Source organism: Ornithorhynchus anatinus, chromosome X5, assembly GCF_004115215.2.
Source record: "Ornithorhynchus anatinus isolate Pmale09 chromosome X5, mOrnAna1.pri.v4, whole genome shotgun sequence".
Lineage (NCBI taxonomy): Eukaryota > Metazoa > Chordata > Mammalia > Monotremata > Ornithorhynchidae > Ornithorhynchus > Ornithorhynchus anatinus.
This window is the reverse complement of record NC_041753.1, coordinates 7,050,012-7,066,502: the sequence shown is the minus strand read 5'-3', so window position 1 is coordinate 7,066,502 and position 16,491 is coordinate 7,050,012. Positions and strand designations below refer to the sequence as shown.

The 16,491-nt window shown below is 59.0% G+C and overlaps 2 protein-coding genes across 2 annotated transcripts; both read left to right on the top strand.

The window, feature by feature from the left end:
- The first annotated feature begins 3,611 nt into the window (after positions 1-3,611).
- On the top strand, positions 3,612-4,709 carry KCTD11 (potassium channel tetramerization domain containing 11). Its single transcript, XM_029055798.1, has one exon. It carries the CDS (start codon positions 3,886-3,888, stop codon positions 4,585-4,587), a length of 702 nt encoding a protein of 233 aa, XP_028911631.1. The 5' UTR covers positions 3,612-3,885; the 3' UTR covers positions 4,588-4,709.
- A 2,514-nt stretch (positions 4,710-7,223) lies between these two features.
- TMEM95 (transmembrane protein 95) lies at positions 7,224-13,335 on the top strand. Its single transcript, XM_029056215.2, has 7 exons — positions 7,224-7,510; positions 9,215-9,271; positions 9,766-9,846; positions 10,866-10,886; positions 11,492-11,572; positions 12,276-12,363; positions 12,850-13,335. Exons 1-7 carry the CDS (start codon positions 7,312-7,314, stop codon positions 12,911-12,913), a joined length of 591 nt encoding a protein of 196 aa, XP_028912048.1. The 5' UTR covers positions 7,224-7,311; the 3' UTR covers positions 12,914-13,335.
- The last annotated feature ends 3,156 nt before the right edge of the window (positions 13,336-16,491 follow it).

Sequence of the window (16,491 nt, the reverse complement as noted above, 5' to 3'; positions counted from 1 at the left end):
ATAGGACAGGAACTGTGTCCAACCTGATTTGCTTGTATCCACGCCAGTGCTTATGCCCAGTGCTTGGAACATAGTAAGCACTTAACAAATGCCACAGTAATTCTTATCATTATTTCCACTAGGCCACACTGCTTCCCTTGTACGCCTTCTTGTATATGCCTTTTCTGGGCATTGGTGACAGAGCCGTGGATGGACTCGAGCGCCCCGGTACTTGCTGGAAATGGGAAACTCGGAGGCCCTTGGGGCACTGGAGTGGCCCTTGCGGCCCTGGACTGGGCCGCCTCCCTTCTCCACCCTGCACACCCCAACTGGTGGGGGGACTGGTGGGGGTCGGCGGGCCGGGATTTGCACCCAGTTCTAGTCTCCTTCACCCCTCTTGGTGATCATTAATGACTTGGAGTCCCTCCGGACCAGGGCGGGGGGGCTCTCGGGCCCCACACCAATCAGTCAATTAACAGTAACGATTAAGCGCTTACTATAGGCACCCTACTAATTGATTGGGAAGGTACAATACAACAGAGTTGGGAGATATGATCCCCGCCCACAGGAGTTGACGGCTGATTATTACTATTACTATATTTGGAGAAGCAGCATGGCCTAGTGGAAAGAGCACAGGCCTGGGAGTCGGAAGACGTGGATTCTAATTCCGGCCCCGCCTCATGCCTCCTGTGTGACCTTGGGCAAATCACTTCACTGTTCCGGGCCTCACTTACCTCATCTGTAAATTGGGGTTTGAGACCGTGAGCCCTTTGGGGACGGGGACTGCGTCCGACCCGATTACCTTGGATCCATCCCAACGCTTAGTACGGCGCCTGGCACATAGTAAGCACTTAACAAACACCACAGTTTTCGTTACGATTCGAGGGAGGACACGGACGAAGGGTCGGTGACGAGATAGGCGAGATGGAGGAAGAGGGAGTAGGTTGGCGTTCGAGGAGAAAGGTATGTGGGCCGGAGTAGATGAGTAAGGTAAGGAAGGAGGGGGCGAGGTGATTGAACCCCAACTTCCCGTCTGGCCGTGACTTCAGGGTTCACTTCAGGAGACCTGATCCGGCGGCAAGGCGGGTGAAGACGCGTCGGGGGGCTGGGCGGGAGAGAGGAGTGTCCCGGGCCTCCCGCCACCATATTGGCCGGTTAAAGAACCGCGGCTTCGGGCCGGGCGGTCGAGGGCGGAGGAAGGGGAGATCAAGAACCCGGGGGGGCACGAAAGGGGAGCGAACCCGGGGATCCGTCCCCTCCGGCCTCCGACCTCCACTTTCCTCCGAGACGGAGGAGCCCCCGTGGCGCTCCCGACCGACCTCCGGCGGACGGCCATGGCGACGATGGCATTCGGGAAGCGCCGACTGCGCGTCGGGCACCGTTCTGAGCGGCGGGGCGGACCCGAGGTCGGACCCGGTCCCCGTCCCACGCGGGGCTCACGGTCTCCGGCCCCGTTTCGCAGATGACGCGGCCGAGGCGCGGAGAAGCCAAGCCACTCGCCCGAGGTCACGGGGCGGGCGAGCGGCGGAGGCCGGACGGGAGGCCTTGTCCTTCCGGCTCCCCGGCCCGGGGGGCTCCATCCGCCGGGCCGCCCCGACTCCTGTATGGCGGGAGAAGGTGGACGTGGGGGACGGGAGGGCTGCGTCCCCGGGGGGCGGGGATCCCCGAGGTGTCGGGGATGCCGTCGGGGTGCCGGGCGGGGAGGGCGGGCGGCTCCGGGGCGGAGCCGGGGTGGCAGGATTGCGGCCGGGCAGGTCGGTCCGGGTGCAAACCCGCCCGGTGGGCGGGTGGGGGCACGGGGGGGGGGGGGGGCAGCCGAACCGGGGTGCCCCGAACCCCCGCCCGGCCCGGGCGGCACGTTTCCCTCGTCTCCCTCGTCCGGGCCGGCCCCCGTCCCCGGAATCCCAGGAATCCACGGTCTCAGCGGCTCCCGGGGCGCCCCCCTCCCCTCCCCTTCCCGCCCCCCGCCCCCGCTGGCATTCCCCGGCCCGCCCGAGGGAACAAAGGAGAAGCCCCCACCCCCTGGGGGGGCGAAGGGGGACCCGGGGGGGGGGGGGGGGAAGGCCGGAGCTGCCTCCCTGGGCGTCTCTGCTAATTGGCATTTGCAACTCAATTAGTTGCGAGGCTAATTGCGACTCTCGCGTCCCGAGCGGTGGGGCGGGTCGACTGGACGGCTGCGCCCCGCGTCCGCACCCACGAGGCGGGCAGCCCCCGCCGCCCAGCCCAGCCCGCTTCCCCGGACCCGGGCGGCCGAGCCCCCGCCCCGCTCCCGCTCCCGGTCCCCCCCATCCGCCTCGCCGTCGTCTCCCGCCCCCTTCTCTCCGTCCCCCCTCCCCGGGGACCCGGACGCTCGATCCCCTCGCCCCCCTCCCCGTCTCCTCCCCGCGGGGATCCAGGCAGCCCTCCCCTCCTCATCTCCGCCCCCAGGGGACCCAGGAACCCCCCCAGCTCCTCTCCCAGGGGACCTAGAGGCCCCCCCCATCCCCTCCCCCAGGGGACCCAGGCGCCCTTCTCTCCCCATCTCTTCCCCCAGGCGCCCCCCCCCCCATCTCCTCCATCTCCTCCCCCAGGGAACCCGAGAATCCCTCCTCTCCCCAACCTCCCTCCGGGGACCCAGACGCCCCCCTCATCCCCTGCCCCAGGGGACTCGGGAACCCTTCCTCTCCCCATCCCCTCCCTCCGGGGACCCGGGAACCCCTCCTCTCTCCGTCCCCTCTCCCAGGGGACTCACGAACCCCTCCTCTCCCCATCCCCTCCCTCCGGGGAGCCAGGCGTCCCCCTCATCTCCTCCCCCAGGGGCCCCAGGCGCCCCGCTCAACCCCTCCCCCAGGGGACCCAGTAACCCCTCCTCTCTCTCTCTCTCTCTCCATCCCCTCCCCCAGGGGACCCGGGAACCCCTCCTCTCTCTCCCCCTCCCCTCCCCCAGAGGACTCGGGAACCCCTCCTCTGCCCCCTCCCCTCCCCCCGGGGAGCCAGGCGCTCCCGGCCCCCGCAGGGGAGGGGGCGGGGCGGGGGGCGGGGCGGGTCCTTAAAGGTCCAGCGCCGGGGCGGTCGCCACTTCCTGGACACGGACGGCCGACCGGACGGCGGCGATTCCCGAGGACCCGGGAGCCCGAGGAGCCGGCCGCCCCGCCCCACCCCACCCCCCGACGGTCCGGGCCAGGCGGCGCACCCGGACACCGGCCGGGCCCATCGGCAGCCGGGGGCGGGGACCCCGAGACCCCCCCCCCCAACCCTCCCGAGGGTCCGACACCCCGAAACCTGGAGAGGAGGGGAACCCCGGGAACGGCGGGCTCCGACACCGCAGCCCGGGGCGCCCCAAAAGCCGGTGGCTGCCGGGGAGGACCTTCGACTCCCCCCCAAAAGCCGCACCCCGAAAGAAGGACAGAGGGAGGGAGAGGCTCCGACCCCGTCGCCGTCGGTCACTGCCGGCCCGGAGAGTCGCCGCTTCGACCGGCGGGACCAGCCGGGGGTCGTGAACCCCGAAATCCAGCCGATCGGAACGGCCGCCGACCCTCCCCCCAAAAAGGTGCTTTCCACCTGCCCGCGCCCCCGCCTCAAATCGTGTGATCGGTCCTCCTGGAACTGACTCCCGCCCAAAGTAGCCCCTCCCGCCCCCCGGCCCAGATGCCGGAGCCCCCCGACCCCGGTGCCCCTTCCCCTCCCTCCCCGCGCGGGGCCGCAGGACCGGACGCCAGGGTCCCCCAGGCCGGCGGCGGGGTCCAGCAGCAGCAGCAGCAGCAGCAGGAGCGGCGGGGAGAGGAGGAGGAGGGGTCGCCGGGGTCGCCGGGGTCACCGGGGGTCTCGGACGGCTGGGTCCCGTCGTTCGGGGGCCCGGTGACGCTGAACGTCGGGGGGACGGTGTACGCCACGACCCTGGAGACGCTGACCCGGTTCCCGGACTCGATGCTGGGGGCGATGTTCCGGGGCCGGCCCCTCCCGCCGCCGGACCCGCTGGGCCGCTTCTTCATCGACCGGGACGGCAAGGCCTTCCGCTACGTCCTCAACTTTCTGCGGTTCGGCCGGCTGGACCTGCCCCGCGGCTACGGGGAGACGGCGCTGCTCCGGGCCGAGGCCGACTTCTACCAGATCGGGCCGCTGCTGGACGCCCTGGGCGAGCTGGACGCCCGCCGGGCCCGGGAAGGGGCGGCCGCCCTGTGCCACGCCGACCTGCAGGTCGCCCCGCGCCTCGTCCACTTCTCGGCCCGCCGAGGCCCGCACCACTACGACCTCAGCGCCGTCCTCCTGCACGTCTACACCGCCAACCTCTTCTGCACCGACCCGCTCTGCCTGGCCGAGCTGCGGGCCCGGTTCGGCGGGGAGGGGGCCGGGGAAGGGACCGGGGCCGGGGCCGGGGAGGGGGCCGGGGACCCCCACTTTCGGCTGGAGTGGGCCCCGAGGCCCGAGGCGCTGCCCGCCGCCGAGTACCGGAGGCTCGGCCTCGGCCCGCTGCGGACCCAGCCCGGCGGGAGGGAGGTCACCGGCAGGGCGGCCTTCCTGGAGGAGGTGCTGCGCGTCGCCCTCGGCCACGGCTTCCGCCTGGACTCCGTCTTCCCCGACCCCGAGGACCTGCTCAACTCGCGCTCCGTCCGTCTCGTCCGACAGTGAGCGCGACAGCCCACGCCAAGGGGCCCCACTGGGCGGCGGGGGAATCTCCTCACCCTTTCTTCCCTCTCCTCCCTCTCTTCCTTCTTCCTCTCCTCCCTCTCTTCCTTCCTCTCCTCCCTCACCTCCCTCTCTTACCTCTTTCTCTCCTTTCTCTTCCTCTCCTCCCTTTCATTCATTGTCATATCTACTGAACGCTTACTGTGTGCAGAGCACTATATTAAGCGCTTGGGAGAGGACAGTGTAACAACAAACAGATACATTCCCGGCCTCCTCATCCTCCCCTCCCCTCCCCACTTCAGGTCCTTGCGCCGGGTGGATCTGGGGCCATCCGGAGGGGAGGGGGTGACAGAGAGGGTTCGGGGTCCGGGAGGGACGGCCACTCGGATGACAGCTGGAAAATGGGAAGACACCCCCCCCCCCTTCCCTCTGCTCGATGAGTCCAGCGGATCCCAGACCGGAACTGAACTGGACGGGAGGGGCCGAGGAAACCGGGGGCCGCCCCGAAAATCGATCGGTCCATCCGTCGTCTTGATCGAGCGCTGACTGCGCGCAGACCACTGGACTCAGGAGGGTCCGCTACAACAGAGTCGGTAGGCCCTTGCCCTGCCCACGACGAACTGATGGTCTACACGGGGAGACAGACGGATGTAAATTTTAAAAACGGTTGGGTAGAGGAGGACAGAGCGGTAGAAGGTGGGTGAGGGGTGAAGGGGTGCCAATCAAGAAGTGGATGTGGCCGAGGAAGAATTATGAGGAGATCTGGGGGAGGGCAGACACCACTCCCCCAATCCAGATCCCCTCCCTTCCTGCATCCCTCGAGCATGTTTTCTTGTGTCTGTATGTCTGTGATCGCCTGACGATGACTTGTCTTTGTCTGGGAGAGGGGAGCGTCGGTGTGTGGATGAAGATGAGGGCGTGTAATCATGCCTTACGTGAGTCTTTTTCTGTCTTCGTGCCTGGTTGTATCAACATCTTCTGGGTGTGGGCCCGTATCTCCACAAGTCCCCAAGGCGGGGCGTGTATTTCCCTGTCTCCCTCCGTCTCTCCCTCGGCCTCGTCTCTCTAGGGTTTTGTTGTTTTGTGTTTCTGTTTTCGCTTCTCTGGGTTTCGGTGCCCCGGTTGGCCGAAGCCCCGAACGAATGCGCCTGCTGTGTTTGCACTCTGATTCTGAAGTTTGCCCTCGCAGTGGTGTCAGAGTCTCCATTTCCAGGTCTCTCGTCTGCCTCTGGCTCCGGGTGAGCTCTGGGTCTCTTTCCGGGCCTCTGTTTCTCCGGTCTCCCTGAATGCCTCCCTCTGGGTCTGGCTGTGTGGAAGGATGACTTTCTCCCCTCTCCACAGCCTCGGGTACCCGGCCCGCGCCCCCTGCCCCCCGCCTACCTCCGTCCCGCCCCTGCCTTTAGGAAGTGCGAGGGGACCAGTTGCCCGATGAGAAGGCTCGGGACCTAGGAGGGCTTTTGAGGTCTTTGTGGAGTTTGCCAGTTGCCTGGGCAACCGAGGCCTATTGCTAGGAGACGGCCCAGGGAAGCCCAGGCAAGAGGAGGAGGAGGAAGAGGAGAGACCCTCCCGGCTGCGGGACAGACCCGGGACAGGATCGATCGGTGGATCGGTAGTATTTATTGAGCGCTTATTCGGTGCTGAGCACGGTCCTAGGCGCTCGCTGGAGGACAGTAGAGATTCGATCTGCTGGGCCCGCGGTTTTTACTCTCCCTTGACGGGGGGAAGGAAGAGAAGCTGCGTGGCTCAGTGGAAAGAGCACGGGCTTGGGGGTCAGCGGTCATGGGTCCTAATCCCGGCTCCACCGCTGTCAGCTGTGTGACTTTGGGCAAGTCACTTCACTTCTCTGGGCCTCAGTTACCTCATCTGTAAAATGGGGATGAAGACTGTGAGCCCCACGTGGGACGACCTGATCGCCTTGTATCCCCCCAGCGCTTAGAACCGTGCTTTGCACATAGAAAGCGCTTAACAAATACCAACATTATTATTATTATTTATCGCCGACGCCCTTTGTAAAAGGAAAATAAACTGTTTTTTATTCATTCGGTCGTATTTAACCAACTGTGTTTCTTGAGTGCTTACCGTGTGCAGAGCACGGTACTAAACGCTTGGAGAGTGCAGCATGGCCTAGTGGAAAGAGCCCGGGCTTGGGAGTCAGAGGTGGTGGATTCTCATCCCGGCTCCGGCACTTGTCTGCTGCGTGACCTTGGGCGCGTCACTTAACTTCTCTGTGCCTCAGTTACCTCATCTGTAAAAATGGGGATTAAAAAAATGAGCCCCACGTAGGACGACCCGAATACCCTGTATCCCCCCCCCCCAGCGCTTACAACAGTGTTCTGCACAGAGTAAGCGCTTAACAAATCCCATAATTATTATTACGATGAAGCAATAAAGAGAGACTATTTTTAAAAACCGAAGTCTGGCGGGGGGGGGGGGAAGGGGGGCGGGGAGCGAGGTCTGGAACGGGGGGGCTTTGGAGGGGCTCCCGGGGCGCGGGCAGGTGGATGCGGGGGGGGGCGGGGGGGGTCGCACAAACGGCTGTGAACGTTGGCAAAGGGGAGGGGAAGGGCGGGAGCGCGCGCCGCCCCCTGACCAGCCAGGCCGCGCCCCCGACGCCCCTAGGCCCCGCCCACCGGAGCCCCAGGCCACGCCCCCTACAACAAGCCCCGCCCACCAGGACTCCAAGCCACGCCCCTGATCCAACAAGCTCCGCCCCCGCGGCCGCTCCCCATGCCCGGGGCCCGGGTGGTGGCGCTGTGCTGCCTCCTGGCGGCCGTGGCCCGCGCCTGCGTCTTCTGCCGCCTGCGGCACCGGGACGTGCGGGGCCTCCTGGCTCGTCTGTGCCGCGGGTCGAAGACCCCCGACGGCCACTCCGACCACCCCCCCGCCGGCTGCGTGGACCAGTGGGACTTCGCCGACTTCGCCTTAGGTAATAATACTAATGTTGGCATTCGTTAAGGGCTTACTGTGTGCAGAGCACTGTTCTAACCGCTGGGGTAGATACAGGGGAATCAGGTTGTCCCACGTGAGGCTCACAGTTAATCCCCATTTTAATAATAATAATAATAATGTTGGTATTTGTTAAGCGCTTACTATGTGCAAAGCACTGTTCTAAGCGCTGGGGGGATACAGGGTGATCAGATTGTCCCACGTGGGGCTCACAGTTTTAATCCCCATTTTACAGATGAGGTAACTGAGGCCCAGAGAAGTGACTTGCCCACAGTCACACAGCTGACGAGTCGAACCCATGACCCCTGACTCTGAAGCCCAGGCTCTTTCCACTGAGCCACGTTGCTTAGGTGTGCGCGGAGGCCTCTCTGCCCGCACCTCCTCCTTCAAACCCCGCCCCCTCCGTGACCTCAGTTTCCCCCCCAGGCCTTGTCCTTTCCCTCCCTCTTTTTTTACGGTGTGTGTCAAGTAGTAATGATGGTATTTGTGAGGCGCTCACCATGTGCCGAGCACCCTTCTAAGCATTGGGGGGGGGTACGAAGTCATCAGGTTGGCCCACGTGGGGCTCACGGTCTTCACCCCCATTTTACAGATGAGATACCTGAGGCCCAGAGAATAATAATAATGTTGGTATTTGTTAAGCACTTACTATGTGCAGAACACTGTTCTAAGCGCTGGGGGAGATACAGGGTCATCGGGTTGGCCCACGTGAGGCTCACGGTCTTCATCCCTATTTTACAGATGAGGGAACTGAGGCCCAGAGAAGTGAAGTGACTTAGCCAAAGTCCCACAGCTGATACGCGGCGGAGCCGGGATTAGAACCCCTGACCCCTGACTCCCCAGGCTGTGCTCTTTCCAAGGAGCCACGCTGCTTAAGTGCTTAGTGTGTGCCAGGCACTGTACTAAGCGCTGGGGTAGATATAGCGAATCAACTGGGACACAGTATACGTCTCACAGCCTTCATCCCCATTTTGCAGACGAGGTAGCCGAGGCCCACGGCAGACAAGTGGCCAACAGGGATTAGAACCCAAGTCCTCCTGACTCCCGGGCCCGGGCTACCCACTAGGCCACACTGCTTCTTCAACGACTTACTATGTGCCAGATACTGTACTAAGCGCTGGGATAGAGAGAAGCTAATCAGGTTGGCCACAGGTCATATCTCATATGGGGCTCACAGTCTTCATCCCCATTTTACAGATGAGGTAACTGAAACCCAGGGAAGTGACTCGCCCAAGATCACGCAGCAGACAAGTGGTGGATCTAGGATTAGAACCCAGGTCCTTCTGACTCCCAGGCCCGGACTCTTTCCATTAGTTCCCCCAGGAGTAATTCTCTTCATAATTCCTTCAACAACCCCCCACAATCCTTTCCTATCAGGCTCTCCCTCTAAGCAGCATAGGCTAGCAGAAAGAGCTGGGCCTGGAGTCAGAGGACCTGGGTTCTAGTCCCACCTCTGCCAATCGCTGCTCTGTGGGCAAGTCGCTTCATTTCTCTGTGCCTCAGTTTCTTCAATCTCTAAAATGGGGATTCAATTCCTGTTGTCCCTCTCACTTAGACTCTGAGCCCCATGTGGGACGAGAACTGTGTCTGACCTAATTACTTGGCTCTACCCCGCAGTGCTTGCTACTTAGTAAGTGCTTATCGAGTATTATTATTATCACCTCTCTCCTTCCCTCCCCTGTAGATGCCGTGTCGATGGACAGGATCACGGAAAAGACATACAGAGTCCTCAGAGTCATGGGTAACCAGGGCGGGGAAAAGAGGAGGGAGGGAAAGGAGAAGGTCGGGGGTGGGGGGTCATGCTTACTCCAGGCCCTCTGCCCTCCCCCACCCCGCACCCCAACTTTCCCCCCAAATGATCTACCTGCTCCTCCTTACCTCGGAAAGCCTGTCAAAGTCTGCCCCAAACAGGAAGCTGTCCCCAAATTACCTTCCCCCGCCCAAATTCTCATCACCCCAACTTCCCCCCGACCCTGACGACGACCTCTGCAGCCAAGTCTTTTGAGCCCCTGCTGCCCAGAGTCGTCGCTCTGGTTTTCCAATGCTTTTGTGATGGTGCCTGTCATTCAGTCCATCCATCCATCCATCCTTCCATCCATCCTCCCCCAGCTCTCCCTCGATCCATCCATCTATCCTTCCTCTCCACTTCCCAAGTTGGGGGTTGGAGGGTTGGGGATGACAGCCCTACATTTTCTCTCTCTCTCTCTCTCGGTCTCTCTCTCCCTCCAACTGCAGAGATAAACAATTCTGCCTCCTCTCTCCCTTCCTACTGGCACTGGCTCCGGGAAAGAAGACTTCCAGAATACACGCAGGAAGGTAGTAAAGGGAGGGTTCTCCCCCACCACCACCAGCCCCACACACGTTTTAAAATTTTTATAGTATTAGTTAAGCACTTACAATGTGTCAAGCACTGTTCTAAGCTCTGGGGTAGATACAGGCTAATCAGATTGGACACAGGCCATGTCCCACATGGGGCTCCCAGCTTTCATCTCCATTTTACAGATGAGAGAACTGAGGCCCAGAGATGTGAAGCGAGCTGCCTGAGGTCACACAGCACTTGTGTCTACCTATCCTGTTTCCTCTATCGGTGAACCGTGACAACATCCATCTCCGTCACTAGCCTGGGTCTACCGACCCTGTGATCAATTGCTCAATCACTGATATTTATTGAGCACTTACTGTGTGCCGACCACGTATTGAGCGTTCAGGAGGGTTCAGTGTAACAGCTGGCAGACGTGTCCCCTGCTCACGACAAGCTTACAGGGGAAACAGGCGTTAAAATAAATGCAAATAAGGGCAATGGGAGTTGTAGACAAGTGTGTATGCTCTGTTGTGTTGTCTATCAATGGTATTTATCGAACACTTACTGTGTGCAGGGCACTGGACTAAGCGTTGGGAGAGGACAATAGAACAGAGTTGGAAGACACATCCCCTGTCCACAACTTGTCCGCCTCCAAACGCTTAGTCCGATGCTCCCGCTAACAGTGCCTGGCACATAGTAAGCGCTTAACAAATAGCATAATTAGTATTATTGTTATTGTTCTGCGTTGCCCTGACGTGCTCCCTTTATTCATCCCCCCACCAGCCTCACAGCACTTATGTCCATCTCCGTCATTTCTTTATGTCTCTCTCCCCCTTTATTCATTCTTTCATTCATTCAGTCATATTTATCGAGCGCTTACTGTGTGCAGAGCCCTGTACTAAGCGCTTGGGATGTACAAAGCAGCAATAAGGAGAGACAATCCCCTCCCACAAAGGGCTCACAGTCTAGAGGGTATAGTAAGCACTCACTAAATACCATTTATCGATTGATTGAATGGACTTTTCTCTTTCAGTTCTGTGTCCTCCCATCTGCCGTGAGTACAGGGGTGGGGTGAGATCTCCGGGTCTCTGAGGGGAAGCGGGCTTGGAGCCGGGGGAGAGGGGAGGTGGACAGTCCCTCTCTCTTCCCGAGAACACGGGGTATCTACTGCCCTACTTCATCTAGACTGGAAGGTCATGGTGGACAGGCAACGTGCCCACCGACTCTGTTGAATGGCCCTTTCCTAAGCACTTAATACAGTGCTGAGCACACAGTAAAAGCGCTCGGTAAAGTAGGAATGTTTGTGGGCAAGGAAACTGCCAGCGCTATTGTATGGCCCTCTCCCAAGCGCTTAGTCCAGTGCTCTGTACACAGTAAGCGCTCAATAAATGCCACTGAATGACTGAGTGATTAGCAACTCTGTTGTATTGCACTCTCCCAAGCGCTTAGGACAGTGCTCTGCACACAGTAAGCAGTCAAAAAATACCACTGACTGATTGATTACCAACTCTGTTGTACTGCACTCTCCCAAGCGCTTAGGACAGTGGTCTGCACAGAGTAAGCGCTCACTAAGTACCCCTGAGTGATTCCCAGTCCGCTCCGGAAGGGGGTGGGAGGACCCCAGGTTGTTGGGCCGCAGCTCCCCGTCCTCCACTGCAGGGAGCGTCGTGAAGTTGTACAACTGCTCCACTTGTGAGGCGAAGAAAGTCAGCTGTTGGAGTGTCCAAAAATGCCACCCAGGTCAGGCTTACCCCCCCAGCCCTCATTCCCCCGTCCTTCCCTCCCCCCACCACGACCACAGCATGCCCTAGTAGCTAGAGCTCTGGGCCTGAGAATCGGAAGAACCCGGGTTCCAATCCCGGCCCTGCCGCGAGTCTGCCATGTGACCTTGGGCCGGTCACTTCACTTCTCCGGGCCTCAATCCCCTCAGCTGTAAAATGGGGATGAAGACCGGGAGCGCCACGAGGGACAGGGACTGCGTCCAACCTGATTAGTTTGGATCTACCCCAGGGCTTCGTGCCGTGCCTGGCGCCTAATAAGCGCTTAACAATCCAGCCGTGGTTTCTTGGAGCGTTTACTATGCCAGGGCACTCTACTATGCGCTTGAACAAATACCATTTTTAAAAAAAAAAACAAAACCACCCCTCCCTCGTCCCACCCACTCTACTAAATGCTTGAACAAATATCATTTTAAAAAACAAACAAAAAAAAGGGATCCCTCCCTTCTCCTCTCCCCTTTCCTGGCTCACCTGCCCTGCGGGCGGCCCAGACGACTTGGTTGTGGGCAGGGAATGTGTCTGATTATTGTTGTATTGTTCTCTCCCGAGCGCTTAATACAGTGGTAAGCACAGAGTAAACGCTCAAGAAATACTATTGCCTGAATAAAAACTCTACTCTCACTGACTAGGCCCCAATGGGCCCCTTTCCTTACCCTCCCACCCAGATCACAAAGGCTTGTGGGGTGCAATGATATCGATTTTGTCCGTCTCCTGCGCCTCTGTTTTTCTCGGCTTTGTCAGCTGCTTCGTGGAGTGAGTCTTGGGGTCGGGGGTCGGGGGTTGGGGAGGGGAGGGGAGGTGTCCCCGTGGCGAAGCCTTAACAGGGTAGGGGGAAGAAAAGGGGTGACAGGGGCCCATCCGAGCAAACCCCTGGATTCACCTCAGCATCATCTATCCCCTTCGCTCCCCCCAGTGTCGCTGGGATCCCCTGTCACTGTCTCCCCTAGCCACCAGAATAACTCTAGACTCAGACTCAGCTCGTTGTGAGCAGGGAATGTGTCTATTTATTGTTCTATTGTCCTGTCCCAAGTGCTTAATCCAGTGCTCTGCACACGGTAAGTGCTCAATAAATACCACTGAATCAATGACTCCCTACACCTGGCCCCCCTCCTCTTTCCACTCAGACCCTTCCCCTCCCACACTCCCTCCCTTTTCTGTTCTAGATTGGCCTCCCCTCTTCCCTCTATCCCCCAGTGACCCTCCCAGGGGTCTCCAGCTTCCCTCTCCGCCCCCCGCCAGATCCCGCTACCTCCCGGAAGACGGCACCTCAACCGCACCAGGCCCCCCTCGAATCCACCGGTGACTCCCCGGACCAGTGAAGGACCCAGGCATCCTGCTCCCAACCCCCAGTTCTCCCACGCCCCCATTCCACCCAACTCGGCTCCCACTGCTCCTCCTCCCTCCTCCCCCGGCAACTCAAGAGTCCCGGCCTCCAGATCCATCTGTCCCCTCAATTTCCAGCGTGGGAAGCCCCGCCCCTCAGACCGGCCCGCCAGTGGGATGGGGGTTGGCTATTTTTGCCAGGAAAATTCTCAGCGATGGAAAAAAACCTCACCTCATTTCCCTTGGGCGGTGGGTCCGTTATCTCTGCCTCCCTCTCTGCCGGCCCCTCTCCCCTCTCAGGAATCCGGGAATCCGGCCCTGCCCAGGCGAGCCGCCTCTTCCCGCCCGAAGCCTGGAATCCGAATCCCACTGACTTATTAAATGCCTCCTGTTGCCCATTTCCAGAGTCGCCTATTGGTTTGAATCCCGATCCCCCCTCTCCTCTCTGAGACCCCATCTGTCCCATCCCATCCCTGGTACCTCAGCTCAGTTCATCTTTGCCTTTCAAAGCTCTTCCCGCCTATTATGTCTTTTTAAAAAAAAATGGTACTAGTTAAGCACTTTTTAAAAATGGTATTCGTTAAGCGCTTACCGTGTGCCAGGCACTGTACTAAGCGCTGGGGTGGACACAAGCAAATCAGGTTGGACGCAGTCCCTGTCCCATGGGCTCACAGTCTCAATCCCCATTTTTACAGATGAGGGAATTGAGGCACAGAGAAGTGAAGTGCCATGCCCAAGGTGGGGGAGTTGGGATTAGAACCCAGGTCCTTCTGACTCCCAGGCTCGGGCTCCGGCCACTAGGCCATGCTGATCTGTCCCATTCCTGGCAGCTCAATTCGTCTATGCTCTCCAAAGCCATTCCTACCTCTTGTGTCTTTTTTTTTAAATGGTCTTTGTTAAGTGCTTACTAGGTGCCAGGCACTGTACTAAATGCTGGGGTAGATACAAACTAATCAGATCGGACACAACCCGTGTTCCACATGGCGCTCACAGTCTTAATCCCCATTTTATAGATGAGGGAACTGAGGCTCAGGGAAGTGCCTTGCCCAAGATCACAAAGCGGACAAGTGGCAGAGTTGGAATTAGAACGTGGGTCCTCTGACTCCCAAGCCGGGCTTGTATCCACTAGGCCATGCTGCTTTATTTTATTTGATTTTTTCCTAGTATTTTTTAAGTGCTTACTGTGCGCCAGGCACCGTGCCAAGCTCTGGGGTGGATCCAAGAGCATCAGGTGGCATCCAGAGGGGAGAAGCAGCGTGGCTCAGTGGAAAGAGCACGGCCCTGGGAGTCAGAAGACCTGGGTTCTAATCCCAGCTCTGCCAGTTGCTTGCTGTGTGATCTTGGACAAGTCACTTCATTTCCCTGGGGCTCAGTTTCCTCAACTGTAAGATGGGGATTCAATACCTGCTCTCCCTGCTACTTAAGACTGTGAATCCCTACGTGGGACCGGGACTGTGTCCGACCTAATTAACTTGAACTTACCCCAGTGCTTAGAACAGTGTTTGTCACAATGTAAGTGGTTAACGAGTACCATAAAACAAGCAAACAGTCCCCTGACGCCTTTCTTCTCCTCGAACTTTAATCTTCCCTCTGTAAGAGTCAGTTCTTTTTCTCTGCTTCTACCCCCACCTGCCTGGCTCCCAAATCGGAAGCTTGGGATCCAGCAAGAGAAGCGGTGCGGCCAAGTGGATGGAACCCAGGCCTGGGATTCAGAGGACCTGGGTTCTAACCCACTTGTCTGCTGTGTGACCCTGGGCAAGTCACTTCACTTCTCTAGGCCTTGGTTCCCTCATCTGTAAAATGAGGATTGAGACTGTGAGCTCCCACCTGGGACAGGGACTGTGTCCAACCCGATTTCATTCATTCAGTAGTATTTATTGAGCGCTTACCATGTGCAGAGCACTGTACTAAGCGCTTGGAATGTACAGTTCGGCAACAGAGAGACACAATCCCTGCCCAATGACGGGCTCACAATCCAAACAGGGGAGACAGACAGCAGAGCAAAACAAGACAACATCATCAGGATAGTATGCTTGTTTGCATTCACCCCACTGCTAGTACAGTGCCTGGCCCGTAGTAAGCACTTAACAAATACCACGGTGATTATTATCAAAGCAGGCAAACACTTCTTGTTTTCCCAACTCTTTCATCTTAATCCCTCCCAAAAATCAGACACCTGACCCTGAGGGCGGCAGGGTAGATCAGGAGAGAGACACACACAGAGACGTGGAGACAGGGAACCGAGGCCATACGGGGGAATTGGGGGGCAGAGTCAGTGTGCGCGTGTGTCAGGTATGGGGGTGTCCCACGAGGAGAGTCTGGGGCTCCGGTCCAGGGGCAGGCTCCGGCCTATCCTCCCTCTCCTCAGGAGCGCTTGGAATCCGTAAACAGTTCCTGGAAGGAGGATCTCAGGGAGCAGGCGGGGGCAGGAGCCTGGAAGCCTGGGTTCTGTTTGGCCTTGTATGGCCCGGGGGGCCTTCGCCCCGGTGCCTGCGTGGGAGGAACTGGCGGAGATACCTGCTGCTCTCATCTGTCCGGGATTCCCAAACCACGCTCCTCGTCAGCCCTTGGGTTGGAGGGGCGGGGGGGCGTCGAGGGAAAGAGTTGGTGTGCGGGGAAGGGGCCCGCCTCTGTCGATCACTCAATGGCATTTATTGAGTGCTTACTCTGTGCAGGGCACTGGACTAAGCATTAGGGAGAGGCCAATACAACAAGGTTGGTAGACATTTCCCCTACCCACAACGATCCGGTCCCCCACTCCCTCCCTCCAGCCTGGGCTCCCCTTCCAATAACTCTTTTTTTATGGTATTTGCTAAGTGCTTACTAGCTGCTGGGCACTGTACTAAGTGCCATGGTAGATCTGAGCTAAGCAGATTAGACCCAGTCCCTGTCCCACATGGGGCTCTCAATCTTCATGCCCATTTTACAGATGAAGGAACTGTGGCCCAGAGAAGTGCTTGCTGTGTGACCTAAACTTCTCTGTGCCTCAGCTTCCTCAACTTTAAAATGGGGATTAAATCCTATTCCCTCCTACTCAGACTGTGAGCCCCATGTGTGGCAGGGACCGTGTCCAACCTGATAAACTTGTATTTACCCCAGCACTTAGAACGGGGCACATGGTAAGCACTTAACAAATCACACACACACACACACACACACACACACACACACACACACAAAAAGGAAGTGACTTTCCCGAGGTCACGCAGCAGTCAGTTGAGTCGGGATTAGAACCCAGGTCCATTTTTTTTCTTAAATAGTATTTGTTAAGTGCTTTACCATGTGCCATACTAAGCACTGGGGCAGATAAAGACAATTAGGTTGGACACAGTCCCTTTCCCACACGGGGCTCACAGTCTTCATCCCCATTTCACAGGTGGGGGAACTGAGGCACAGAGAAGTGAAGTGACTTAGGGTCACCCAGCAGACAAGTGGCAGAGCCGGGGTTAGAACCCATGCCCTCTGTGAGCCCATCACTGGGCCGGGATCTTCTCTCACTGTTGCCGAACGGAAGTAGCGAGGCTCAGTGGAAAGAGCCCGGGCTTGGGAGTCATCGGT